The 26390-nt window shown below is 55.7% G+C and overlaps 2 protein-coding genes across 10 annotated transcripts in view; one reads left to right on the forward strand and one right to left on the reverse strand.

The window, feature by feature from the left end:
* LRRC27 (leucine rich repeat containing 27) overlaps nt 1-2126 on the reverse strand; it is a 38178-nt gene extending 36052 nt beyond the window's left edge. For 3 of the 7 annotated variants that reach the window (XM_057308640.1, XM_057308641.1, XM_048219143.2), the window contains exons 1-2: nt 1917-2038; nt 309-576 (exon numbers count right to left, since the gene is read on the reverse strand). In XM_057308640.1, coding sequence (XP_057164623.1) covers nt 309-515 — 207 coding nt within the window. In that variant the 5' untranslated portion in view covers nt 516-576; nt 1917-2038. Of the gene's footprint in view, nt 1-308; nt 577-1916 lie in introns of all 7 variants that reach the window. The other 4 variants (XM_057308642.1, XM_048219142.1, XM_048219141.1 and 1 more) reach the window with 3 other exon arrangements.
* Nucleotides 2082-26390, forward strand: part of STK32C (serine/threonine kinase 32C) — an 84981-nt gene continuing 60672 nt past the window's right edge. Inside the window, exons 1-2 of one of the 3 annotated variants that reach the window (XM_048219145.2) lie at nt 2082-2895; nt 5979-6151. In XM_048219145.2, the coding sequence (XP_048075102.1) occupies nt 6004-6151 (148 nt within the window). In that variant the 5' untranslated portion in view covers nt 2082-2895; nt 5979-6003. Of the gene's footprint in view, nt 2908-5978; nt 6152-22437; nt 22838-26390 lie in introns of those variants that run through there. The other 2 variants (XM_048219144.2, XM_026494450.4) reach the window with 2 other exon arrangements.

The raw sequence follows: 26390 nt of genomic DNA on the forward strand, positions 1-26390 counted from the left end.
TTTAGGGGGGATGTTTTAAATAGGAGATCAAGGGTGTTCTCGGCAGTGGTTTCTACCATGGCCTTTTTGGTGCTTAAGACTTTCCCAAGAAGACAGGATAGATATCACAGTCTGACTCCACGAGTATTTCCACTGGCTGCTCCCCCTACCGGAATTTCTCATTTTGTGGTGTGCTCGCCACAGGAGACCCCGAGTCCACCCTCTTCTATCTCATCCTAGAAACTCTCTCCTAAAGAGAGGACTCCAAGTAAAAGCCACTTATGTCCGCACGGCAGAGGTACAAATGCCCTGAGAAATGACCCACTTACTTTAAGGTTGGGAATTTTAAAGATCTCTCCTAAATGGCGAAGACCACTTTGACTCAAGTCTAAAATCGACGAGGAAGAAAAGATGACCCCCTTCACAGCCTTGTGAACCTCTCTGGAGAGGGCAGCAGGCGTGCTCCTAACTTGAGCAGCGCAGCTGTCCGGGTCGGCCGCCCCGGGGGGAACCTTGCAGGAGCTGCTTCCTTCCATCCGACAGCCAGGAGGAAACAGCGCTGGGGACCTCTGCTCATCCTCCTTGGTCTGCGGTCACCTGGAGACAGGGAGGGGAGACACAGCAGCATCTAAGTGCCCCGACACGTCCTCCCAGGGGCATGGGGTAGCTCTGTGGCAGACACACAGCTATTTCCCACTTGCTTACAAAACTATCATTTTTAATAATCAGTAGCATAAATTCGACACTTAAGTTTAAAGGAAGGAAGGAAGCTGGAAATCAAAAAGGTTCTGACTGAATGTTACGCTCTTCACTTTGCACCATGGAGTTCCAAGACTTACCTTTTAACTCCTGGAAAACACCATGATACAAAATAAGAATGGCCACTTTAGGGATAAGAACAAATCAGAACGTTTCAAAGTCAGTAAACTAATATATTCCTTCCATGAAACGGGAGTGTGGAGGGGCTCCTGTTTGCCCTGCTTGCTTCTGCTGTGGTTCTGAGCTCTCTGCACTAGGGCTTAAGCTCCCTGGGTCCCAGAATCCCACCAGTTTTGCCATTTGGCTCAGTGAGCAGCACCGGGTCTGGCGAACACAAAGTTAGGTGCTGGGAAAAATCTGTCGAAATAGAATCTTGACTTTCAGTTGCTCAAGGATACTTGGAAAGTACTTCAAGAACGGCAGCTCGCCGACAGCTCTCCCAGCCGGGCGTCCCCGTGGGACTTCTGAACCGTGGGTCCGGCAACAGTGACCCGCACTGGAACGGCCCCTCCTCCACACAATCCCGCCAGGCTCTCCCAGGACCAGGAAAGGTGTGGCAACAGGCACTTTCTTCCTGTTTTAGGGATGAGGAACGCCAGGACTGGGCCCAAAAGCCAAGCAACTGATGAGCGAGGGCCAACGCTCAGGTGCGACCCCAGGGTGGGCCTTTCCCGTGGGTCCTTACTTGTGAATCACCGACAGCGAATGGCCCGAGGGGTGCAGTCAACCTCCCACACACCTCTCAACAGGGGGAAAAGAATCTCAAAACCGAGTGTGAATAATGGAATCTAAGACAGGACGGAGCTGGCTCCCCGCGGGGTGGAGGCTGAGCGCGTGTCCCCACCGCGCCTGCCTCAATTTCCCCATCTGCGCCGGGCCGGGTTGGTTGGACCCCTTGGTCCTCGAGTTCCAGGCCTGAGATGCACAGCCTCTGACAGAGCAGCCGGACAAGGCAGTGGGGGCCGGCGGGGGCACCGCCTTCCTTCCGCTGCCTGCCCACGCTCCGGGCCCCCGCCCCGCACCCCAGCCTCACCTGCTGCGCCCTTCCACTCCGCACCCTCCCCTCACCTGCGGCGCCCCATCCCGGCACTCCCGCCTCACCTGCGGCGCCCCCCGCCCTCCCACTCCCGCGCCCCCCCCACCTGCGGCGCCCACCACCCCCCCCTCCCCCCACTCACCTGCAGCTCCCGGCTCGGCGAGCACGCTGGCACACCCAGGACACGGAGAGGTGCAGCCCAACAATGCAGGCTGCCAGGCCCACGCGGTCGCCATGGAGACGCCCGGACGGAGTCCCGGAGGCGCCAAGCCGCGCGGAGAGCGCGCGCAGCCGCGGAGAGAACGGTGCGCTTGCGCACGGGGCGCCTGCGCCGGCCGCGAAGTCCCAGCCCGGCTTGCGGCGTCGCCTGTGGCCTCCTGTGCGAGCCAGTGGGGGACGCACAAAGGGGACACGTGTGCCTTAGTCCTGAGAGACCTATGCATGAGGAAGGCCTTTGCGGGCCCACCCCCGGAACGAGCAGGGTCTGGGCGGGGCGAGCTCCAGGCTGACCACCGGCCTCCTCCCGGGCTCAGAGAGCCCTCCCCGTAGCCTGACCGCCCTCTGCCCTAGCGGGCCTAGCTGCTTGGAGGGGCCAGGGATCGCTGCTGTCACACGGACACCAACCCCCTTCCCCGCCCCTCTCCCGAGGCAGCGGCCTCCCCAGGAGCCCGCCTGGTAGCCTTTGGGCTGTCCTTGGCCAGAGTTGCTTCCAGTCATCAGAGGGGAAACGAGAGCCACACAGGGGCCAGGGCCAAGCAGGAGTCCCTCTGTGGCCTGCCCCTTGGCCAAGCGCCCAGGTAGAGGAAGGTGGACACCAGGCAGATGCGGAGCCCCTGGGGATGATGTCCTTCAGGGAGCTGGTGCGTGGATCGAGGGCTGTCCCTCTAGGGCTGGTGCTGCAGCTGGGGGCGTGCAGAGCAGGCTGCGGGGAAGGGAAGCTGGAGGGGAAGTGGGGGAAGTGAACACAAGCCAGAACGCAGCAGGATGGACGGGGCTGGACCTCCTGCAGAGGAAGTGGGCAGCAGTCATCACAGAACCACACACTCGACTACCCGGAGCTGGAGAAGCTAACAGGCCCTGGGGGCCGGGGAGCAGCTGCACACCTGCCTCCCACCAGTGAGGTGAGCCAGCAGGTGCGTGAGCTGCAGCCACACCTGGGGCCCCACCCTGACCCTCCAGGTGTGAAAACACTGCTGCAGCTACTTCACCCTCCCCCCACCCCCACACTCACCAGATCTCACCCAAGTGCCTCTAGCGGCCCAGTTAGGAAACCCTGTGGGAAAGGGAATTGGGGTGGGGGTGGAAGTTGAGGCTAGACTAGCTGACCTATCACAAAGCCGCCACAATACCGGCAGTCAAATTGGCATGGCTGTTAGACTTACTGGTCACTGGGCAGGCTGCCAAAGTATCAACTACAAAGGCCACTGAAGAGCTTTACACAGACTCTAAGATAAGATCCTCCTTGTTGTAAGAGATCACTCTCGGTTTCTGCTGTGGAGAGGGCACACTAAGTCGTTATGACCAACCCTTCCACAAACAAGGGAATGAAGAATTCCTGAAAGGTGTACTTTTCCCCAGTGAGTGTCTTTTTCTGAGACCACTACAGAGAGGGAGGGTCTAGTAAATACCCAGATTTTGGGTTGAGGCTCCAACTGGAAAGACACCAAACCTCGAGGAGCCTGAAGCTCAGCCTCAAATCACGGCAGAGCCTGATTGCATTAAGGTGACCTGGGGTGCTGTGTGTCTGGCTCCCTGCCAAAAGCAGATGCCAGTCCTTTCTGGAGGGGAAGAAAATACCATCTGAGATCTCACGTTATCTGCATGGCTTTAAAATGCGTAATGTGCGTCACACACAAGGCCACACAAACACATGATCAAATCCAAGAGAAACGAGCAAACAGAAACTGACCTGTGGGTGGGCCAGGTAATGAAGTCAGCAAGCACACACTTGAAAATAATTAGGATTAACGTGTTCAAGGAAGCAGTGATACTAGAAATTATAGCAAGGAATCAAACTAGAATTCTGGATCTGAAAAATATCATTACAAAAATTGGATTGGTTACTACAAATTACTTAGAGCTGTAGAGAGCGTTGGTGAAGTGGAAAGTCGGTTAGAAGACGATACCCATCAACATGCAGGGGAAGAAGTCGGCACAGGGGACTCAGTGAACCAGTCTCACACACTGGGTAAGAACGGGGTGGTCTCTGACCCACTCAGCACCCGTCTGCCCTTGGAATGTCTCCTCCATGGAGCAGAGGTTTCGGGACCTACACGGGCCTGAATACTTATGTCTGTGGTTACAGGTTAAAGTTCACCAGCAAGGGGCTCTTGCATGAGGTTGGGAAGTAGAGGAGGACAGGCTATTGATTTCTGGAGGTACATGCCATGATTAAGGGCAGGTGAGAGGTTCAGAGCAGCTTCCCAGGTGGTCCACGGTGGCAGGACAGGCACAGTATGGTGGCTACAGACACGCCTGTTGGGAGAAACCAAGAGGCACATAGGGTGATTCTTCTGAAAGGTCTTTATTTTGATCTCACTCTTGGATGATGGTGAACTGGTGTAGAATTCCATGCTGGTAGTTCATGTCTCAGAATTTTAAAGACGTGCCTCTCTGGATGCTGTTGTTGCTAATGGGAAGTTTGCTGTCCACCCAATTGCCATTTTGGTGAAGGAGAGCTGTCTTTTCTTTCTGTGTCCTTGATGTCCTGAAATTTCACTACAGTAATGCCAAGTGCAGATTGTTTTTCAGTTTTGCTGCTTGGCACCTGACGTGCGCTTCGTGTCTGAGCTCTTCGATCCTGGACATTGCAGTCATCCTGTCCTCACACGGACGTGCTCTGTGGTCTGCACCCTGACCTCATTTCCTAGATTCTGGGTCTTCGGGGAGGGACTAGCTTGAGGCCACTCCGTCTCTCCTCTCCGTTTCCCCACTTACCTGTGCTCCCCACTGGGAAATCTGCGTCCACTGGTGCCCACTTAGAGTTTGTGTCATCTACTGACTTGGGTTTTGTTGTTTTTTAATGATTTCATTTCTCGTTTCTTGTTTTCTCTGTTGTATTGCTTCTTATTTCATTTTTTCCAGTTTTTGTTTTATAATCTCTTCTAAGTTTTTGTGGCTATTTTCTCTTTATCCAGCATGAGAATCCTAAACATAGTTATTTTAAAGTCTGCTCTACTATTTTAATTTTCAGGCTGCTATATTGTTTTCCTTTCATCTGGGGTGAACTCATCTGCTGAATCTGGATCTTGTTATCTGTCTTCTTAGAGGAACATGCTTTGGAATTGAGGCTTGCAGTCTCATCTTAATCAAGGGGTTTGTGTCCCGTTTTCTCTCTCTGCTCAACCCTCCCTGTGTCTCAGCTTGCAGGACCTCGGACTCAGCCTTCCGGGCCTCTGTGGCAATGATGTGTGCAGCACTGGGTGCTCGGGACTCTTACGCAGCCCCCCACTGAGAAGTGCAGGTGCAGTCATGGAGCCAGCAGGGCCCAGGTCTGTCCTCTTGGCGATCCTCGGGTCATTGGTGCAGAAGGTGATTCTCTTTCTCAACTTCCTGCCGTAGGAGTGGGAGACTTGTCCTGGCTCTGAGTCCAGGTCATGCTCCAGGCTGTTGTTCCCCACTTCCTGGGGGCAGTTTTAGACCCTTCGCTCCTCAGGGACAGCATTCCCAGCCCCTTTTTGGACCCGGAGCCCTGCAGGCCTGAAGTCTCCATCCTGCACCCTGTTTTGCGTCTCTCTTCCATTTTTGGTCTATGGAACTGTTGGGGTTTTTAATGTTTTCTTTTTAAAACAATCTGTGGTGGCCGTGGGTGGAGGGACTCATAGAAGGGCCTGAGTGTGAACCAACAGTGGACGTAAATGTTTTTCACGCAGAGGATGTAAGAGAGTTTTGCTCTATTTTATTTTTTCCTGTTTAATTTCTTGGTATGAAACTGCTATAAGTTACGTTTGATAGATTCCCAATAACTAATATACTCCCTCAACAAAAGAAAACAAGAGAAAATTTTTTAAAAACTTGAAATCTACTACATAGAAACTTAAAAACAGAGTAAGCGTTTCTAGGTAAGCTTCACAAAGTCACGATGGCTGGAAGTTACTTTTTGGAAGATGTTCTGTGTTCTCTGGAGCAGCTGGCCCCAGCTCTGCTCTGCCTGCCATGCCCTTGTTCTGAAACGCAGTGCTTGAAATTCATCCTTCTTCCCCAGAGAGAAGGAAGGCCGCAAAGGGAAGATGACCTTGGTTTTCAAGCGTGCTGCTTGCCCTCTAAGCGCACACAGTGCGGGCAGTGGGATTGCCTCAGGAGGGCAAGAGGACCACGGTGGAAAGGCTGGGTCTCCGGCACCTCAGGAGGGACGTGGGATGACTCCTTGTGTTCCAGGTAAGCCTGGGTGGTAAGTTCGACCTTGAGATTTGGGTACAAGCTGTTTAGCTCCATAGACCGCCCCTGCCAGCCTCATGGCCTGGGGGTACCAGTCACCCTTCCTCAGGCCCCTGTGCATTCAGGCGCTCAGGGAATGGGGGGGGGTGATGTAGCGGGGTGAGAGGGCAGTGGGACTTTCTGCATTGTTGGGGACAAGGGTTCAAATCCCGGCAAAGCAGCAGCTCTCTACCCCCAACCCGCCATGGGACGGGGGCTGTCCTGTCCTTCAGAGGCCCCCCCCACCATCTTCCCAGGTCCTGGACCACTCTTCTCCCCTGTTCCTCTCTGGGGATGAAGCCCCTTCCTCCAGAGACACTAGGCTTTGAGTCACTTTCTTGTCCACTGGCGATGTCCTTCACTTCCTGTGAGCCCCTCAGTGCAATAAAAATGTGGGTCTGTGGGACCTTGCTGTTCTGTGGCTGGGGGGCCCCTCAGGGTGTCAGCACGGAGGCCAGGCCCAGGAGCGGCACATGGGAGCCCAGTCAGATTTGAGTGAGTGAGCAAATGAAGATGTGCTCGTGTCTGTCCCGCTGGCGTGTTGTTCCCCCTCCACGTGCACCGTGTGCTCTCACGTTTCAGAAAGCGGCAGCGGGACAGATGACGCAGTCCGGGCGGAGGGGATGCCGCGCAAAGGGCGGGCATCGTGGGTGCACAGAGGGGAGACAGAACACCGGGGTGCTCGGCTCTCAGCATCAGACTAAAGGCTGTTGTTTGCATAGACTGAGCTGTGACATATTCCCCGGGGCCAGCGTCTGCTGGGCTCTTGCCACCTGGGTCTTCATGCCCAGCGGGGTGGGAACAGTTCACCTGATCCCTGTTTCCTGCTGCTGCCACGGCGACTGGCCAGAGCCTCAGGGCCCTGCAACAACGCGCCATAAGGAAAATTAAAAGCTGAGCCAAAAGCAAGAGAAGATATTGGCAATTCTTATTTTCAGGAGATTAGTATGCAGAATACATAAAAAACTCCTATAATTCAATTTAAAAAGATAAAAACAATAGGTTTATGTGGATTAATAGGCAAAAGATAGGCACCAACAACTCCCAGTAGAAGAAAAATAAATGGCCAAGAAAGATATAAAAAATGCTCACTGTAACAAGCTAGCAGGGAAACAATTTTATCCTAAATGAGACAGCACTCAATTGGCGGGAAAGAAGGCTGGAGTCCCCGTGCTGGTAAGCCTCCAGGTCCTGCTGCTGTGGGGGGGGTGTCCGTTTGTGGGGAGCATCTCGGAAAACATCTGCACCCCGGGTAGGGCTGAGTCCACCTGCGGTGACCCCACTGCTCACCCCGAGGCTTCAGGGAAGCAAACGGAGAGTCATGTCCAAATACTGTCCAAATAATGTCACCCATGGCAGCCCCTCTCCCCCACTTCAGCAAAGCCTGGAAAGGACCCAAAGCCCAGGACAAGGGAAAGCCATGACCTGAATGAACAGTCGCTTCTTGCAACATAGGGGTGAATTCTGTCAATAGTTTTTGACAGAAAAAGCAGATCCCAAGAGACCTCACGCAGTAGGAAACGTTTGTCATACAAGCAGCACTAGATGTAAGGTGCAGGTGGGAATGCTGAGATTCTAAGAAGGAGGAAACCGAGGGATGGGCTGGCCCACAGTCCAGGCTGGGTGGGGGGAGGAGACGGGGGTGCACATGGGGGTGTCCTGGGCTGAGTTGTGGTCCCTGAAGTTCATACGTGGACGTCCTGACCCCAGTGCCTCAGGGTGACAGTATTTGGACATAGATCTTTGAAGAGGTGACGGAGGTCACATGAGGTCACTAGGGTGGGCCCTAATCCATTCTGATGGGCGTCCTTATGAGAAGGGGAGGTGAGGACACAGGGACAGGACGGCCGTCCACACCCTGATGGCTGGGGAGAGTGGCCGCCCCCTCTGTGGTACTTGTTGCCACGGCTACAGGAATCTGGTGGGGGCGCCGGTGGTGGGTGGCGGCTCACGGGGGCTTCAGGGTTGCGCTCCAGAGCGTCGGATGCTACGTGTGTCACGTTGTGCAGAGCAAGGAAGAACTGTGGCGGCAAGCGTCTGTTGTCCAGTGGCTGGGGGAGGGAGTCTGGGGTCCTGACCCGTCCCTGCTCACGCCCGGGCCCGGGCAGGTCCTCCCGAGATGTCACTCCCAAGCCGCTGTTGGTCATCTGTAAAACGGAGTGGTCGTGAAGGGTATTCTGTAGGATGGCCACGAGGTCTGAGTGGAGCTTGACCCCAGCACCTTGCTCGTCTCAATGACACTGGGGGGGGGGGGTTACCCTGATTTCACATGGGAGAAACTAAGACACAGGGTGGTGCCCGGGGGCTGCAGACGGCCCCCGGGGAAGTGAAGAGCCTGGATTCACACCCAGCTGCAGACCACTCCCCTCCTTTCGGGTGCATCTAAGGAGAGCATGAAAAAGTGGGATCCCCTCCAGCAGCAAGACTCTAAAACAGAAGTGATTTCTCCACGGGGGCCTTTCTGGGGCCCTAGAAGCAGCAAGCTCACACCCTGAGGAGGACTCCACCAAGAACCACGAGGCCGCTGGCCCCTGGCGCAGGTCCGACAGCCATGGAGCAGCGAGGCGCTCTGCTCCCGCTCCCAGGGGGCTGGGCAATGTCACCGTGACCGTTGCCTCCATGTCCAGCAGGTGCCTGGGGCCTGGGCCAGATCCGAGCTGAGCACCCCGCACTGACCCAGCCTCTCGGTTTCAGGGTCTGGCTCCTTCCCAGCAGAGGCGGCTGCCCAGCCAGAGGGGTGCCGACTGGCTCCTGCAGAGGCTGACCCACAACCCTGACCTTGAGAGCACGGCAGTGCGGCCTCTCCCGGGGAGGTGACAATGGCACACATCCCCATGCCAGCTTGTGCTCGTGCCATGAGCCCCAGCCAGGGCAGGCCGCTTTTCCCTGACCGGCCAGACGGTACGTTCGCAACGCCCAGAGAAGCCTGATTCCTGCTGCAGACTCGCGTCAACACCGCCGCCACCGTGGCTTCAAAACCACATGCGTTAGCCAGGGCGGTAACAAGCCCGCCTCACGCAAATGAACAAAACTTCTTAAAATTTTAAAGAGAAAGGAGGAGTTTTCTCGGAGCCCGAGTGAGGACAGCTGCCCCTTCAGACGTGCGTCTTCACAAGGAGAGAGCGCTCCAGGGAAGGGACGCTTGGGGCAGGGTTGTGTATGTCTTCACGGGGAGACTTACAAAGCGTCATGACCAAGGACATTCCAGAAAGTTGCAGACTTTATCTCCTGTTTTTAGCAGGTGCAGGGCTGCGTGAGCGGAGTCTTATGGGAACCAGGGAGGATTCTCGCTTATCTGTCTGCTTGGAATGCTCCTTTGGGGGTATGTTTTTAACAAAGCCGAAGCACATGGTGCCCTGGGGCAGAAAGAGAGCCATGCTTTGAGGTTTGGCGAATCATTCTGACCTTGGTAAATGTCAACACGTAGCTTCCCTGGGAGCCCAGGAGCAGGGCCCGCAAAAAGTTGAAACTGTCCTTTATCTTATTACCTGTTTGAAGAGAGGATTGAGGACAATGCAGAAGCATAGCTCTTTTCCCTGAAGATTTCAGGAGCATTTGTAGAGAACTGCGTCAGAAGTTGGGGGGACCCTCCCCCAGATCCGTCCTCCCCGTGTGGTCCTCATCCGTCCTCCTCAACAAGCCCCTGGGGCAGGCCCTGAGCCTGAGTTTCACTTGGAGGTGGCGCTGGGCACCTCTGAGAGGACGGCGGCCATGGAGGATGGCTTGGTGTCCAGCATCTGGGTGGGGACAGGCACTGGCCTGGCCCACTGGAGTCCAGCTGGCAGAAGCCACCAGCTCTGGGCTCGGAGGGAAGCGTGGGCTGGTGATGGCCGCTCATCCCGCTGCTCCGGAGTGATGGAACCCCTGGAAAAGGCGAAAATGGCAAATAAAAGATGTCTGAATCCCGCGTCCGCCCAAGAAACAAGATGTGAACAAGTGACTTTAGGTCAGTGTTTGCCTGTGGGTGGGCAGCCCCTGATGGCGTGACGGACGGGGTGAGTCCTCACCCCCTGACGAGCCCGTGTGATGTTGCATGGGGCCTGTTTGCAGGAATTCCCGGGAGGACACGGGCTCTGCCTCCCAGGAGACGTGCGTCTGCCTGCCTCACTACACGTGTCTGGGACACGCCGTGGGCCAGGTCTGGGGCCCGGGGCTGAGGGTTCAGGATACTCCCGCGTGTGGATGGGTGTGAGCCGGGGACGGACCACAGCAGCCAGGTGGACGGGGAGCGAGGCAGTGCAGGAAGCTACCTCTGTGCTCTCTTCTTGTTATTAGCAGGGGTCGAGTAGTTCAGAGTAAGCGAGACAGAGCTAATTCAGGGAGAGGGAATTTTTAAAATGGGATTTTTAAAAAGCAGAAATAGAAAATGTCGGATAAATAGAGTGCCACTTGCCTCATCACAAGGCAGTTTGAAGCCATTTCTGCCACTTGGGGTGCTGACCTGGTGCATGCCCTGGTTGTTCCAAATGAGGGACCTCGAGGTCAGGGAGGGTGAGGACTTGCCAGGGCCCCGGAGCTCCCAGTGAGGGGGCTGGGCTTTGTCCCAAAGAACTGAGATCCTGACATGTGGGCTATTTTTAAAACATGGAAAAAAAAAAAAAAAAAAAGAAAGGACAAGAAAGTCAGCCAGTCACGGAGGCCGAGAGCGCATGAGTTGAACAGCAAGTGTAGGTGGCCCACGGCCCACGGCTCTCCGTGAGCCATAACCTGACCGCGGGCCACGTGGAGCCCGTGTGCTGTGCAGCCGGAGCATGTCATGTTGTGGTTCTGACCCGGGCCGTCCCATCCAGCCCTCAGTGGCTGTGACACAAGCCTGAGAGTGTGTGGCCGCTGAGACAACCCGGGACCAGGGCTTCGATCAGCTGTCTCCAACCTGCCCCGCGGGGCCACAGGTGCCTGTGACAATCGGACCTTCCTCCCCATGCCCCACGTTTCCAGCCAGCCAGTGCTCCCAGCCCTTCTCACCTGGCACTGTGCATATGCTGTTCCTTTTTGGGGAACACAGCTGTTCCCGACCTCCCCCACCATGGGAGCAGATGGGGTGCGGGCAGAGTCCCAAAGGCCCTTGCATAGTTGACCTCTTGCTCCTTTGTATTCGTGTGGGAAACACACGAGTGGCCTGCTGGTCCCAGAAGAATAGAGGCCTGCAGGACAGACCTGGCCTGGATCCATGGCCCAGAGCCACTCCTGGTGAGATCTGCCAGACCACAGCCAACCCAGAGATGCGTGCCTTAGATGCAAGTTCTCGGGGGTCAAGCTAAGCTGGGGGTGGTTTGTGGTACAGAACTATCGTGGGAACAGCCAGGTGGTACAGGGTCACTTCACCCCTCGACGCAGCCCTCGGGGACCATGTCCAAGATGGCGCTAGGCCAGCTCCGACTGGGGAGCAGCTCCGTCCAGCATGGACCTCTGCCCTACCCAAGGAGCTGCTTCACCCGCTCCCTTGTCTGCGATCTCTTAAACCATGTGTGTTGAGGCACCGCAGGCGGATTTGGCAGTATGTCAACTGTACTCTCATAAAAGTGGAAAGGTAACAAACAAAAAGACCCCTGACTGCAGCCCATTGTATGGACACCACTCAATGATTTTTAGAAAATTTATAGGGTTGTGAGACCAGCACCACATTCCTGCTTCAGAACACCTCTGTCCCCCCTTTTCCCACTGCTGTGCCTTCTGCCTCCACATGCTTGCCTTCTCTGGACATTCCGCAGAAACGGAATCATACAATATATAGTCGTTCATCGGGCTTTTCCCAGCCATCCCTGTTGCAGCGGACATCAGTGTTCCGTTCCTTCCCACTGCAGACAGTCTCCCGTCACGTGCATACACGGTTGCCCTGCTCTCCAGCCCGTGGATATTTGCACTACGTACAGCTGGCGAGATTAAGAATAATGCTGTTATGAATATTTACGTGCATATGTTTGAGCTGCCATATGTTGTATTTCTTGGGTGGATTCCTGGGAGTGGAACTGCTGGGTCGTATGGTAGGTTCATGCTTGAATTGTTAGGGATTGACTGTTGTCCAAGGTGGCTGTACCACTGTCGTTTCCATCAGCAGAACATGGGGGCTCCAGTTCGGCCACATCCTTGAGAACACAAGGAATCTGAAGGGGCTGAGAAGAGCCCCCACAGAATGTGCCCCCTGAGCTGAGGATTATCTTAGGTGAGGGCCGCTGGGAAAGAGCGTGGCCCCCAAGTCAGGGCCCAGATGTCCCTCCTCGAAGGCGCTGTCCCCCTTCCCTCGTCTTGTCACTGCCCCAGAATTTACTGCCCTTTGTTAAAATGGTATATAAACCCCCGGGCCAAACACCTTTTTGAGCTTTGCAGCATCTTTTGTGACGCTTCCCGTGTGCACAGAAAATAAACACCTTCTGCCGTTCGTCTGTGTGCCGTCGGTCTGACTCACACGCCCCAGCAACGGGGTCTAAGAAGACACAGGGAAAGGTCCGCCGCCTGCGGTGGTGCCTGTGGTTTCTGTTACAGCCGGTCTAGCGAGCACATGGCAGGACCTCAGCGGGGCTTAAACTGTCATCGGCCTGATGACTAACGGTGTTGAGGACATTTGTACGTGTATTAGCCGTTTGTGTGCAATGGTCAAACGTCTGTGTCCGTCTTTTGTCCACCTTTTAACTGGGTTGCTTGTTTTCTTATAATTGAGTTGTACGAGTCCGTTGTCTATTCTTCACCAGAAATACGGTTAGCGGTACTCCTTCCCAGTCTGTGGCTCGTCTCTTTGTCTTCTTAATGGTATCTTTTGAAGCACAGAGGTTTTTAAGTCTAGTAAAGACAGATTTGCAGGTTTTCTAATGGCTCGAGCTTTTGGTGTCACATCTGATAGGTCTTTGCCTCACACAAAGTTGTGTAGGTTTCCCCGGGTTTTCTTGCAGAACTTGCGTGGTGTCGGCTCTTACACGGAGGCCTCTGGTCTCTTCTGAGTTAGGATTCATGAAGGGGCCCGAGTTTATGGTTCTCATACAGATACTTGGTTGTCTCTGCAAATGCAGTTTTCTTTGTGGGAATGTTTTGAGTTCAATTTTGTGCACACATGTGGGCCTATTCAGAGTCTCTATCAATCTTGATAAATTGCATTTTTGAAGGACTTCACTAGTTTATTTGAGTTGTGAACTTACGGCACAAAATTTCTACAATATTCCCTGATTGTTCTTTTTTTATTCTTTTGGGTTTTTTAAAAGGTTTTATTTATTTATTTATTTATTTATTTATTTATTTATTTATTCATTCATTTATTTATTTATTTTAAAGATTTTCTTTATTTATTTGACAGAGAGTGAGAGAGAGACAGCCAGCGAGAGAGGGAACACAAGCAGGGGGAGTGGGAGAGGAAGAAGCAGGCTCATAGCAGAGGAGCCTGACGTGGGGCTTGATCCCAGAACGCCGGGATCACGCCCTGAGCCGACGGCAGACGCTTAACGACTGTGCCACCCAGGCGCCCCAAGGTTTTATTTATTTTTTTGAGAGAGAGTGAGAGAGCACGAGCAGGGGGAGCAGCAGAGGCAGAAGAAGAAGCAGACTCGCTGCTGAGCAGGGAGCCCCCATGGGGCTCGATCCCAGGACCCCAAAATCATGATCTGAGCCAAAGGCAGACTCTTAACTGACTGAGCCACCCAGGCGTCCCATCCTGATTATTCTTTTAATCTCATCAGGCTCTGTAGTGATAGCCCCCTTTTCCATTTCTGATATGGCATTTTTTTTTTTTGCCCTTTTTTTTCTTATTCAATAATGCTAGGGTTTTACCAATTTTATTGACTGTCTTCAAAGGAACAATGATTTGCTTTGTTGGTTTTTTCTCTCACTTATGTTGTTTCATAGGTTTCTGCTGTCATGTCTTTTCCTTCCTTCTACTCACACTGAATTTAAATTACTCTTCCTTTTTTAGCCCCTTAAGATAGAACTTAGATCATTGATTTTAAACTTGTCTGATTTTTTTTCTTATAAGCATTTAAAAATAGCTGTATCCCCCAAATTTTGTTATGTTGGTTTTCATAGTCATTCAGTTTTAAATATGTCCTAATCGCCTTTGTGATTTATTGTTTGGTCTGTGGATTATTTCAAGTTTATTGCTTAATTTCAGAATGCGCATAGACTTTTAGGACATCTGCTATCACTGATGCCTTATTTAATTTGTTGTGTTCAGACAACATATTCTGTATGATCTCAAAACTTTGAAGTTTACTGAAAATTTTTTCTCAGTCCTGGGATATGGCTTATCTCCATGAATATCCCTTGCACACTTGAAAGTGGTGTATACCCTGCAGATGATGTCAGAGTGTTCTCTAGGTGCCGGTTAGGGCAAGGTGGGTAATGGTTTCCCCAAGCTTCTGCGTCCTTAGTAATTTTGCATGTGTGTGCTTATTCTATCAGTTACCGAGAGAGGGGGATTTAAGTTTCCTACCATGACTGGGGCTCGTCTGTTTTTTTCTGGGGCTGTCGTATGAGTCAGGGTTTTCTGGAGAAACAGAACCAATGGGATCTATAGAGATATACATAAAGGGATGTATTATAAAAACTGGGTCCTGTGGTTACGGAAGCTGAGAAGCACCAGGATCTGCCGTCTGCAAGCTGGAGAACCAGGGGAGCTGAGGGCTAACTCCCAGTCTGAAGGCTAAAGGCCTGATAACCAGGGAAGGGGCTATGGGGCTCCGGGGGGTAGCAGGTGTAGGTCTCAGAGTCTGAAGGCCTGAGAGCCAGGACCTCCATCCTATGTCCGAGAACAGGAAAAGGTGGGCAGCCTGGCTCCAGAAGAGAGAATTCAAGTCCCCAACAGCTTAGATGATGCCCACCCACTTTGGGGAAGACAGTCTGCTTTCTTTAGCTACCAAGTCAAATATTAATCTCATCCAGAGACACCTTCACAGACACACCAAGAAATCGCGTTTTTTCAGCTTCTGGGCCTCCCGTAGCCCCGTCGGGTCGACACATAAAACAAACCCTTGCACGAGTCTACGCCTTGTCAACTTGGCACCGTATGCATCTCCTGAAACTATACTTGACCTCCGAACAAAGACAGAACGAGGTCAAAATTCCACCTAACGTGACTATCCTACGTACACCCCAAGATGCGCTCACCCTTCGCCCGTGGGCAGTGACCGCGGGGCGCTCGGCCACCACAGGCAAGGGGGTGTGCTGACCGTGATGAAGAGCGGAGGCCAAGCAGCACGGGGGTCGGACTGGGGCAGGCCTGTGGCTTCCAGCGGGACAGAGAGGAAGCCAACTACGTTCTTACTTGATCTGTGCTGTCAGAGGAGTTCCAGGTCAAGTGAACAAAAGTCTAGCTTGACTCACAAAAATAAGAGCCATGGCCCCTCAACGGTTTCCAGACTAGAGCCAGTGCAGACACCCGGAGTGCCTTGCACGGAGAGGTCTCCTCGAGGAGGAGCTCCAGGACACTACCAAGAATGTATATGTTACTCTTTCTCCCAGACTTCCCCAAAGGGACGGGTGGCCTTTGACCAAGGGAACTGAGCACTGGGGGAAGGAAGTCATCAGACATTTTGGGAGTCCTGGACACTGGCTCTGAATGGACATTAATCCTAGGAGACCCAGAACCTCACGTTGACCCACTAGTCAGAGTGGGGACTTATGGAGGTCAGGTGATCAGTGGCGTTTTATCTATTTATTTTTTTAAAGATTTATTTATTTTGAGAGAGAGAGAGAGTATGCATGTGCATGCAAGCAAGGGGAGGGGCAGAGGGAGAGAGAATCTCCAGCTGACTCTCCGCTGAGTGCGGAGCCCGATGTGGGGCTCGATCGCATGGCCCTGAGCTGAAATCAAGAGCCAGATGCTTACCTGACTGAGCCACCGGGTGCCCTGATCGGTGGAGTTTTAGATTGGGCCTGCTCCAGAACCCACCCGGTGGTCACGCCCCCAGTTTCAGGGGGCACAGATGGAATAGACACACCGAGCAGCTGGCAGAACCCCCACATTGCTGCCCGGGGCCTGTGCAGTGAGGGGAAAAGCAAGAGGAGCTCCAAGAGCTGCCTCTTCCTCGACACACAGTGCGCCAAAAGCAGCCCTGCCCTCTGGAGAGACTGCAGAGCTCAGGGCCACCATTGAGGACTCGGAAAGTGCCAGGGTGGTGGTCCCCTCCACACCCCGTTGAACTCACCTGTTGGGCCCACCTCTTGGAAAACAATGGTGGGTTGTCATAAGCTTAGCCAGGTGGTGACGCCGTTGCGGCTGCTGCACCCAGTATGGATGTATCACTTGAACAAACGGACGCATCCCCTCGGCGGCTGTGTGCTGTTAATTTGCACAATGCCCCTTTGTCCAGCCCCGTCAGGGATGCCCCAGAAGCAGTGGCTTTTAGACAGGACACCTTCCCCGTCTGGCTTCGGGGGCGCGTCCCCCTCCAGCCAGCTGCCATAACTCTGTTTGCTGAGATCTTGAGCGCCTTTCCCTTGCACAAGATCTCACGCTAGTCCATCACCCTGAGGACGCGGTGCTGCTGGGACCCCAGGGGCAGGAGGCAGCGACTCCTCTGCGCCTGTTGATACTCACACGTCAGAGGATGGGAAGTAGTCCGATGGAACCTCCAGGGCCTTCTACCTCTGTGGATTTCTAGGGGCCAGTGGTATGGGGCACGCCAAGATGTCCCATCTCAGCTGAAGGTACGTTGCTCCCTCTGACCCCTCTGAGGGGTCACAACGCCTCGCTCTGCTTTATGTACTTGGACATTTTCTTATTAGATGCATACACAGGATTGTGATGTCTTTTTAAAGAATTGATCCTTTTATCATTATGAAGTGTTTGTCTTTATCTCTGGGAATACTTTTTGTCTTGAGGTCTACTTTGCCGAATATGAACATAGTTACAGCATCTTTGTTATGATTGTATTTGCACAGTGTATCTTTTTTCCATCCTTTTAATCTCTTCTTTTGTAAATTTAGTACCATTTTTTATTTAAGATACGTCTTTTAAAAATATTTTTTTTAATTTATTTGAGAGAGACAGAGCACAAGCAGGGGGAGAGGCAGAGGCAGAGAGAGGGAGCGGCAGGCTCTCTGCTGAGCAGGGAGCCCGACGGCGGCCTCGGTCCCAGGACCCTGGGATCATGACCTGAGCTGAAGACAGTCGCTTAACCAACTGAGCCACCCAGGCGCCCCTGAGGAAGGTCTCTTAAGCAAAAATGAACCAGCCCCTAATGATTTGGGAGGTTCTTGGCCTATCCAGAATGCAAAGAATACTAAACCTGGGAAATGGACTGTTGGGAAAGCATGTTCTAAAGAGAGGGCCGGGGGCATGGCCGCACAGCCACTTGCTGGAAAGGTTGGCTGTACGACTCTGAATACTCTTGGCCGTCTCAGCAGAACCCAGGGTACAGGTGCGGTCATGGGGGGAGATCCGTGGAGGGCCCTCCTGTGTGAAAGACCCGCCGTGACACACGGGACACGTACCAGGCCCTGGAGAAGGCTGGGTCAGCAGAAGCCCGCAGGCTGGGACTGAGAGGAACAGATCCAGAACACAGGGAAAGAGGGCGACGGGACCCACACCGCTTCTCAAGCAGGACAGGGGCTGAGAGAGCCCGAGCAGCAAGGATGTGCTGTCCATCAGGAAGAGGGAAGGCTGGCCCCCAGGGTAGTCTGTCCGCTGACAGAGGCTCCCCTCGGGCCTTGGAATTTCACCGAAGCTTCCCTGTGGGATTGCGGAATTTCCTTGGGAATGACGACTCCTTCGTTCCTTCAGTTCCTCTTTCTGGGACAGAAACGTCTGTGCTGTGCTTGTGCACTCAGGAAGCAGGGACGGGCCACACCCAGAGTCTTGCCCGCCCCTGCGTCAGGTGATGACACCCGGGGCTGGTGAGCGGACCACACTTGGGTGGGACTGTAGGCCCAGAGTTGGTGCCGCCGTGCGGAGGCTCTGGGGCTGCCGGGATGCCGTGCATGTGTTCTGCACGCAGCCTGCACGTAGATGTTGGGGGACCACAGGGTGGACTGTGGCAGGTTTAATGGTAGACCCCCCAAAAGATAGGTCCACCCAGAACCTACAAATGGGACCTGGTTTGGAAAGAGGTTTTGTAATTAAGGTGAGGGTCTCATGTTGATATCGTCCTGCATCAAGGTGGGCCTAAGTCCTACGGCAAATATCCTTGTGAGGGAAGCAAAGACGAGGACGCACAGATGAAACGTGATGTCTCGAGGCAGGCAGACTGGAGGGTCGCCTTTGCAAGCCACGGGATGCCAGGATTGCCGGGAGCGACCAGAAGCCCGGAGATGGGAGGATCCTCTCTCAGGACCTCCAGGAGGAACCAACCCTGCTGAGGCCTCCGTTTCAGACTCCCAGCCTCCAGAGCTGTGAGAGAACCCATTTCTGCTATTTTCAGCCCCCACTTTGTGGTGCTTTGTTTGGCAACCCTGGGAACTGCTGCGCAGGGAGAGTGACACGGTCAAGCGCGGAGTCTGTGCTCAGACCTGGTACCACCACGGCTCAGCGGAGGGGTCCCTCCAGGATGCTGGGAGGCTCGCCCTCCTGTCTGACGAGTCTCCCTGGAGTCATCGGGAGCCAGGCAGCCCCGGGACCTCCAGAACCAGTCCTGCCAGCCAGCAGCCAACCGTCCCAGCACTCAAATTCCCAAGGCCCTGCCTTCCTCCCCCAGCAGGCCCAGGGCAGAGGGCACTTGTTTTCCACTTCCTGCCAGAGAGGAGGCTAGCCGTGGGCCCCACACACAGGGGAGCTCCCCAGGATCAGAATCCCGCCGGAGCTCCTGTTTCCCGGGGCCCGTTCTGGTATCTGTTCCCGAGCAGGAGACCGCACACGTCAGTCAGGCGATCTGAGCGGAGTTTGATAAAAGGACTATTCGTGAAGACGCGGGCAAGGGTCAGTCTCACCATGGTGACTGAAGACGAAACCCACCTGAGAACTGGAGGCTGTGCTGGGTCCCAGCTATGTGACCATTCCTGACTCAACGTCAAGGGCACGCCCCTCTCAGGAAGCACAGATTTCCTGGACAAATTAGAGACCAGTGCACGATTGTGCTGGGGTTTCAGAGACTGAGCCTCGAATACAAAATCACCCCCCGACCGTTCTGCATTCCCTGTCTCGGGCACTCACTGTCCCCCAGAGACACGGGCCCCTCCCTGTGCTCGCTCGCCAGCTGGTTTCCACCTCGGGGCCCGCGTCCTAGGCCCTGGGCCACAGGCCTTCAGAGGGCTGCTGATGAACGCTCCAGTCTCAGAACGCTGCCCGACCACCCCATAAAGTGGCCCCGTGATCATGCGCCACCCACGATTCTGTGTGGCTCCTGCCTGCTTGATGTGGTAGACACGTCCACCTGGCACTGAGTCGCTGGCGATCTCCCGTCACCGGAGGAGGACTGCTAGCCCTGAGCTAGCTGATGTTCCTGATCAGTGTGGGCAGCCAGGGTACCCAGGGACACTCTGTTGGCTTCAGTGCCCCCTTTCCACTCACAGCTGGCCCCCGTTCCAGCTTTCCTTCCTCCTGGCCTCCCCTGAACTCCATGGTCATCTTTGTGTCTGCGGTGACCTGGTCTGCCCACGGGTGAGGTGGTCTTTAAACTTTTCTGTCTCCTGCCCACTCTGTGCGCCTTCTCCAGCTTGCATATCCAATCCTGGGGCTTCCCGGGCCCCCGCACCACAGCCAGGCACGGGGGTCTCCCGGACAGAGCTGGGTCCTGAGCCCGGAGGCCAGCTGTAGGCCCGTCTACTGTGGTGGTTCTGTTCTTTTCTGCTGGCGCGTGTGAGGGACCCACAATCCTAGGGCCCAGGGGTCTTGAGAGGTGCTCAGTGTCCCCAGAGGAGTTTCTTCCTATGTCCTGACCCCGGAGCAGGTGCGTGCTTGGGCATTTGGGGCTCCCAGTTCAGTGTGCAGATGTCCCCTCACTGTCTTCTGTTGCGCCTGGTGCCTCTGAGACAAGAGCCTTGGTCACTTTCAGAGAAGCACTATCGGTGCCCAACTGCCCTCAGCTGGAGGTCGCCCTGTGGCTCCGCTGTTCGTCTCCCCTTCCCCTTGGTGTCCCTGTCCCCTGTGCTCCCTGTTACCTTCAAGCCCTCAGTCTCTCCAAAGGTCCCGGTAACTTTTCCAGCCACTTTCTGAATCCATTAATATTTTTTTTCCTTCTAAAGTGTTTTCTTGGGGCGCCTGGGTGGCTCGGTCATTTGGGTGTCTGCCTTCAGCTCAGATCATGGTCTCTGGGTTCTGGGATTGAGCCCCAGAGTCGGGCTTCCCGCTCAGTAGGGAGTCTGCTTCTCTCTCTCCCTCTGCCTGTCCCCACTGCTCTTTCTCTCTCTCAAACAAACAAATAAAATCTTAAAAAAAAAAAATAAAGTCTTTGGTTTCCTCTCAGATGGCAGGGGGTGGTTATACCTTTTTATTTCCTTTCTGCCCCTTCAGAGGGTCTGGAAAGAAGAGGAGATAAAGAAGCGTGGGCAGTCTGCACTGCACACCCTGGCTGCTGTGGGTTTGGGGGAATTCTGATGTGCGGTCCTGGGTGATGGTGGCTCCAAGCATAACCCTGCCCCGCCCCCCCCAACATTCCTGCATTCGTTCCTGCAGGATGAATTCCTACAGGGCACCTGCTCCGCCAGCACGTGCGGCTGGAAAATTGCGATTGTGCACGGGAGCCCAGGACGGGAGCTGCTGGGTGAGCTCCGGGGAGGGAGACTGAGCCCAACCTGGGAGGCCTTAGTGTCGTCAAGTTTAAGTGCAGATGGGATGTGTGCATGTATGTGTCAGCCAGACAGGGGGACCTGCAGTGCGTAGATGGTCAGTGGGACTAACCTAGGCTCTGCTCGAGTAAAAACAACTCCCCCCATCCGGATGGCTTAGGACGTGCTCTGCATGTCTGAGGCTGGTCTGCAGGTGATCCCAGTGAGGCCGGCTCCCGCTTAGCCAGGCGACACTGGCCCAGAAATAACACAGGTCACCTCTGCTCACATCTCACTGGTCAAGCAGGTCAAGGAGCCACACTGAATTTCAAAGGTGGGCTGGGGTACCAGCGTAGCCTACCATGGAATGAGACTGGAGTGGGGACCGCCAAGACAGAGTACCACAAGCTGGCGTGGGGGTTCGAGCCAGGAGAAGGGCTGTGAGGTCAGGACAGAGCCCAGGGTGGCTGAGGGACGTGCACGAAGGGAGGAGAGGCTTCGTGGGAGATCCGCAGGGCCTGGTAACTCAGGGTATGGTGGGACAGATATTCCCTCTCACTGTAGGGAAGCCGAAGGCGCTTGCAGGATTTCACGGCGGGGGGTGGGGGGGAGGTTAACCCATCACAAAAAAGATTCTTCAGTGACAAGGTCTAGGAGGGCGCAGGACGCTAGACGGTACTGACAGACACTCCTGGGGTGTCCGCTGTGCTGAGCGCTTTACTCCCGCGGTCTCACGTGGCCTTGCAAGCAGGGGCGGAGGGGGCTCACCGAGGTCAAACTGCGCCTCGAGTCCCCCAAACACGCAGCGATGGCAGTGGAGAACCCAGCGGTCAGCGCCAAGGCCCCTGTCGGACCCAGGCCGGGCCGGGGGACTCTGGGCAACTCGGACGCAGGGTTCCAGGGAGGGGCAGCGGCGTGCACCCTCACCAGGGCTCCCGCTCCGGCTTGGTGTCCGGCAGGCCTCACTGGGATGACCGGGGACCCAGTAAAGGAGACCCCGAGAGCGCGGGTGCACGAGTGCGTGGGTGCGCGCGCGCTGGCAGCTAAGGCTCCCGGCGGAGTGCCCGCCCCGCCCTCTCCCTCCTGCGGCGCAGCCACAGGGCCGGATGGACACCCGGCCGGGACCGCCGGCCTGCTCGCGCTGACCACAACCCAGCATCGGCCCCCACCCCGCGCGGCCGTTTCCCAGCGCCCGTTCCCGGGGCCCGCGCGCGGCCTCGCGAAGCGCAGAACCGCAGGATGAAGTTTAAGGCCTCCCCACATCAGGCGGCCGGCTTTGTTCGCGGAGGCCGCGGGGGTGGGGAGACCCAAGGGCAGCCCTGAGTCCCCGCCGCCTTGTAGAGCGGGGCCCTTCCCACCCTTTTGGAGTCCCCAAGAAACCCGGAGGGACTCGTGGCTTTCCCTCCCTCGCTCTTGTCTCCGCCTCCGAGTGGGTGTTGCGGCCGCAGTGTCTGTGCCAACCAGGCCCTCTCGAGGTGGGCGGTGGGCACTCGGCGTGCGGCGCCACCACCCGTGCCAGCCCGCCGGGTCTCCGCCCCGTCCCGCCCCCCGCGCTCGGCTCCACCCCGGCTCCTCCCGCCAGCCCTGCCCCGGCCCCACCCCCGCAGCGCTGGCAGTCGGCGGAACCGGCCCGGCAGCCAGCACGGGCCAGCGCCGAGGCCGGGGCGCAGGGCGAGCGCTGCCAGCCGCTCCCGCTCTCGCTCCCCGCCCTGCGGGCGGGCCATGTCCCCGGCTCCGGTCGCGGTGCGCACTCAGGCCCGGCGATGAGGAGTGGCGCGGAGCGTAGGGGCAGCAGCGCCGCGGCGCCCCCCGGCTCGCCGCCCCCCAGCCGCGCGCGCCCCTGTGGCCCCGACGCGCCCCCGGCCCCGCCGCCGCCCGCCGCCGGTCAGCCCCGGGCCCGGGACACAGGCGATGCCCGCGCGCAGCCGCGCCCCCTGTTTCCGTGGAGCAAGTGGAAGAAGAGGATGGGCTCTTCCATGTCGGCGGCCACGGCGCGGAGGCCGGTGTTTGACGACAAGGAGGACGGTGAGCTCGGCCGCAGGGCGGGGGCCCCGGGCCGCTCCCTGGGACAGCGTGGGGACCCGTGCCTCATGGGGACCCTGCAAGCTCTCGCAGCGGGGCCGCGGCGGCAGGACTTCCTAGCGTCCAGACACCGCGACCACCAGGGTGGGAAGGCGTCCCGGGGCGTCTCGGTTTCCGAGGAAACTCGCGGATGGTGCCTGCGGTGCCCACGCGCATCCAGGGCTTCCGCCTGCGTCCTCCGTGTCCAGTGGCGGCGCAGCGGGGGTTTAAGTAGGCTCCGCCGGCCCTGCGGGGTGAGGGTCCATGGTCAGAGTGGTCCAGGCTTAGCTGCGGCAGCATGTTTTCATTTTCTTTTTAGGTTTTGTGTGCAGGCTTGGTCTACTCTGCACCTGGGGTGCGCCGCTTTTGCAAAGGAAGATGCCTGCCCCACAGGTGGCCTGGGGTCCCTGGCCCTGGGAGATCTCAGTCTGCGGATGACGGTGTGGCGTGGCCCCCACATGCTCAACCTCTGCGCTCACATGTGCAGTGGAGATGGCTTTGCCTTTGTGCAGAGACCTGCCCTTTGGAAACTCCCTTTGAGAGTTTCCTCTCAGGTCCTCTTGCAGGTAAAGCTGCTGACCCAGACCGCCCACTGGTGTCTCTTGAGTGTCCACGCGAGGCAGGTGCCCTCGGAAAACAGGTGACAGGCCACCTTTGATTTGGCAGCTACCCGCAGGGAAGGTCTGCGTCTGGGGCACTGGGATACATTCTCACGCAAACATACAGCTCTTTTCTACAGATGTCATGCAGATAATTTAAATGGTACAATGATGACACATTTGATGTTTTTTTGACATTTTCTTAAAATAGTTGAAATATAAATTTTTCATTTGTAGGCAGCCTTCAGAGATATGATGGGTCTTTTATAATTTTAGAGCACAGCTCAGCACAAGAGCCCAAGCTATTTATTCTGATAAATAATTTAAGCATGATAGGAAATTACAGTAGTAGGACCTCAGGCCAGTGGTGGTGAGTGTGCATGCAGGCTGTGTGCGGGTGGTCATCGGAGGGACGGAGAGGCTGCCGGGGGCTGCCAGGGGGCGCCGGGCTGCTGAGCCTCGCCACGGTCAGCTGGGGAGGGGCATTCCGGACCTGCCACATCGGGCCAGTCGTTGTGTTCTGAGCTCTGGGGCAGCACGACTCAGTGCTGTGACTATTTCCTATGGTATGCATTTTTGTTTTTAACGTAAATATTCTGAGGAAAGAAAGCCCCGAGTGCATTAGGAACTGATCAGGAAGCAGATTGACGTCTAGCTTCTCTGGCTGCGGGATGAGAAAATGTCTCAGAAACACATCTGAGTTCAGTGCTTGCTGGTGTCAGCCAAGAGCTGGCCACTCTTTCCATGCCTCAGCCTTGCGCTCTCCGAGGCGGAGAACGTGGAAATAGAGAAACTGATGTCGCACAGGGGCTGCCTTCAGCTTGTTAACGTAGGATTTTTCTATTTGCTGACAGTGTGTTATGTCTTAGATGTCAATGACCGTTAAAAAGGCAAAAAGAGCACAGAATCTGTTGGTGCTGCTCACAACCTGACTTGAGACAGCCCGTGTTTGCCTGGAGTAGGACGGCGAGGCGGCAGCTATCCGGGCACGTGGGAGGCGGGGAGCTGACTCTGGCCACAGGTGCTTGCTCTTTAGGACACGCGACCACCAGTTACTTGCTCCATCACTCGGCACGGCGGCCACATCCCCAGATTGAACACACCGTCGGGACTTATCTGGGCTTTGTTTGGTGAGATGGGGCGCGGCAGCCGTCGATGTTATCTGGCCGACAGCCTCTTGGTTCCGCGTGGGCATGTCATCGTCGGGGCACCTATGGCTCAAGCTCACGGCACGTGCTTGCAGACAGGGCCATGGGTTTATTTCCAGGGAAGGGATGGGGTTTTGGACGGAGGAAGGAGAGTCAGGAGGCAGGCTGTGGCCCCTGAACCCCGGCTCTCTTCCAGGCGGGGTGTGAAGTCGCCCCCCGCCCAGCCCCTCCGGACAGGGGTTGCGTTACTTTCTCGGCCCCGCTGCCGAGCGGGCTTGAAGAGGCGGCCGTGTTGTGCTGGAGACGTGCATTTACTGTGACTGCACGGTTGCTATGGCAACGGAAGACCGGCTGATGAATTTTTTGGATTAAAACTCCCAATTAATATATCAAGTTTGGTATGCAGAGAAAAGGATAAAAGAAAAGAAAAAGGCAGTTTCACAGAGTGGCAGGTGAATCCCAACTAAAAGCATGGTTGTGACAGAGAAGTGTCCTCGTCCCCGTCAGCCCGCTGAGTCGAGAGCCCCTGTGCTTACTCGGCAGGTGCCGGGCGCATGTGCAGAGTCTCTGTGCCTGTCTCACGGTGGAACTAGGGGCACCTCTCCCTCCGCCCCTGACGCCACACCTCCTCCACTCCCATCCCTCGCTGACTTCTGGGGGCCGTGGACTTCAGGGCTGAACCTGCCAGGGGACCTGCCTTTCCTCGGCTGCCCTGCCCCAGAGCCGTGCTCTTGCGCAAGCCCCTTTGTGTCTCATGGTCTCGGCGTCCCCGTGTGGAATGAGGTTGCTGAGCGGTGCTGAGGGGGGCTCCAGCTCTGCCTGCCGAGTAGGTCTGCACCCCGGTGGGGCGCCTGTCCTTGTCCACGGTCATGGCCAGCACTCAAATCCAATGTGACGTTAGTTTCCTAGTGGGGGGGTCACCACTCACCATGAGGTTTGCTCCCCCAGAGAAGACTGGGAATAAGGGAGCCCTCGAAGGCAGAACGCCTAGCCCAGGTCTGTTGGGTGGGTGGGCAGCACGCCAGGACAGGAGGCCACCAGATTCTCAAGTCACCTTTCCTTTCTTAAAATGTAGAAAAAAAATCCTTTATTTCTAATTATAGAAGCATTAAAATATGTGCCTGTGTATGCTTTCCTGCTTTTCCTAAAATTGTCCTGAATAGGAAAACCCAGACATGTAGGTTTAGCCCCGAGAAGCTGTGCGTCTTCTGCAGCTTTGTTCTAGGAATGTTCTCACACTTCCAGCCGTGGAGACACACGCTTTTTTCCTTTGATGCAGAAATGGGATCGCGTTCCATATATGGTTTGGTCGTAACCCGCTTTCTTTCTTAGCGGGATGTCGCCAACGTCTGACAGATGTACAGCATTTGTTGGCTAGTTCACAAGAGCAGCCCTCAAACCTGGCTGGGAGCTAGACTCCATGGTGCCCTCAGAACTACGGATGCCTGGTCCCCGCCCCCCAGGAATTCCCAGTGGGCATGGAGCTCGGCACCCCTATCTCGCGAGGCTGGTGGTTCTGACGGGTGGCCAGGGCCGAGTCCTTGCCCTTCGGCCTTCCTCGATGTAGATACGACGTTCTCTGCTTACTTCGCTTCCTGCTGTAGGACATTGGGGTGTCCCCCCTTTCTTAAATATCACAAGCAAGCTGGAAACGACCATCTCCGTGCATTCGTGTTCCTGCACGTACGGATGACCTTGCCGCCCCAGAATTGTGTCCACGTAAGGCATCTTGACACAGCTGAGCTGCTGGCATCCATAGGAAGGGTCCCT

This window comes from Ursus arctos, unplaced genomic scaffold, assembly GCF_023065955.2.
Source record: "Ursus arctos isolate Adak ecotype North America unplaced genomic scaffold, UrsArc2.0 scaffold_7, whole genome shotgun sequence".
In the NCBI taxonomy this organism is placed as follows: domain Eukaryota; kingdom Metazoa; phylum Chordata; class Mammalia; order Carnivora; family Ursidae; genus Ursus; species Ursus arctos.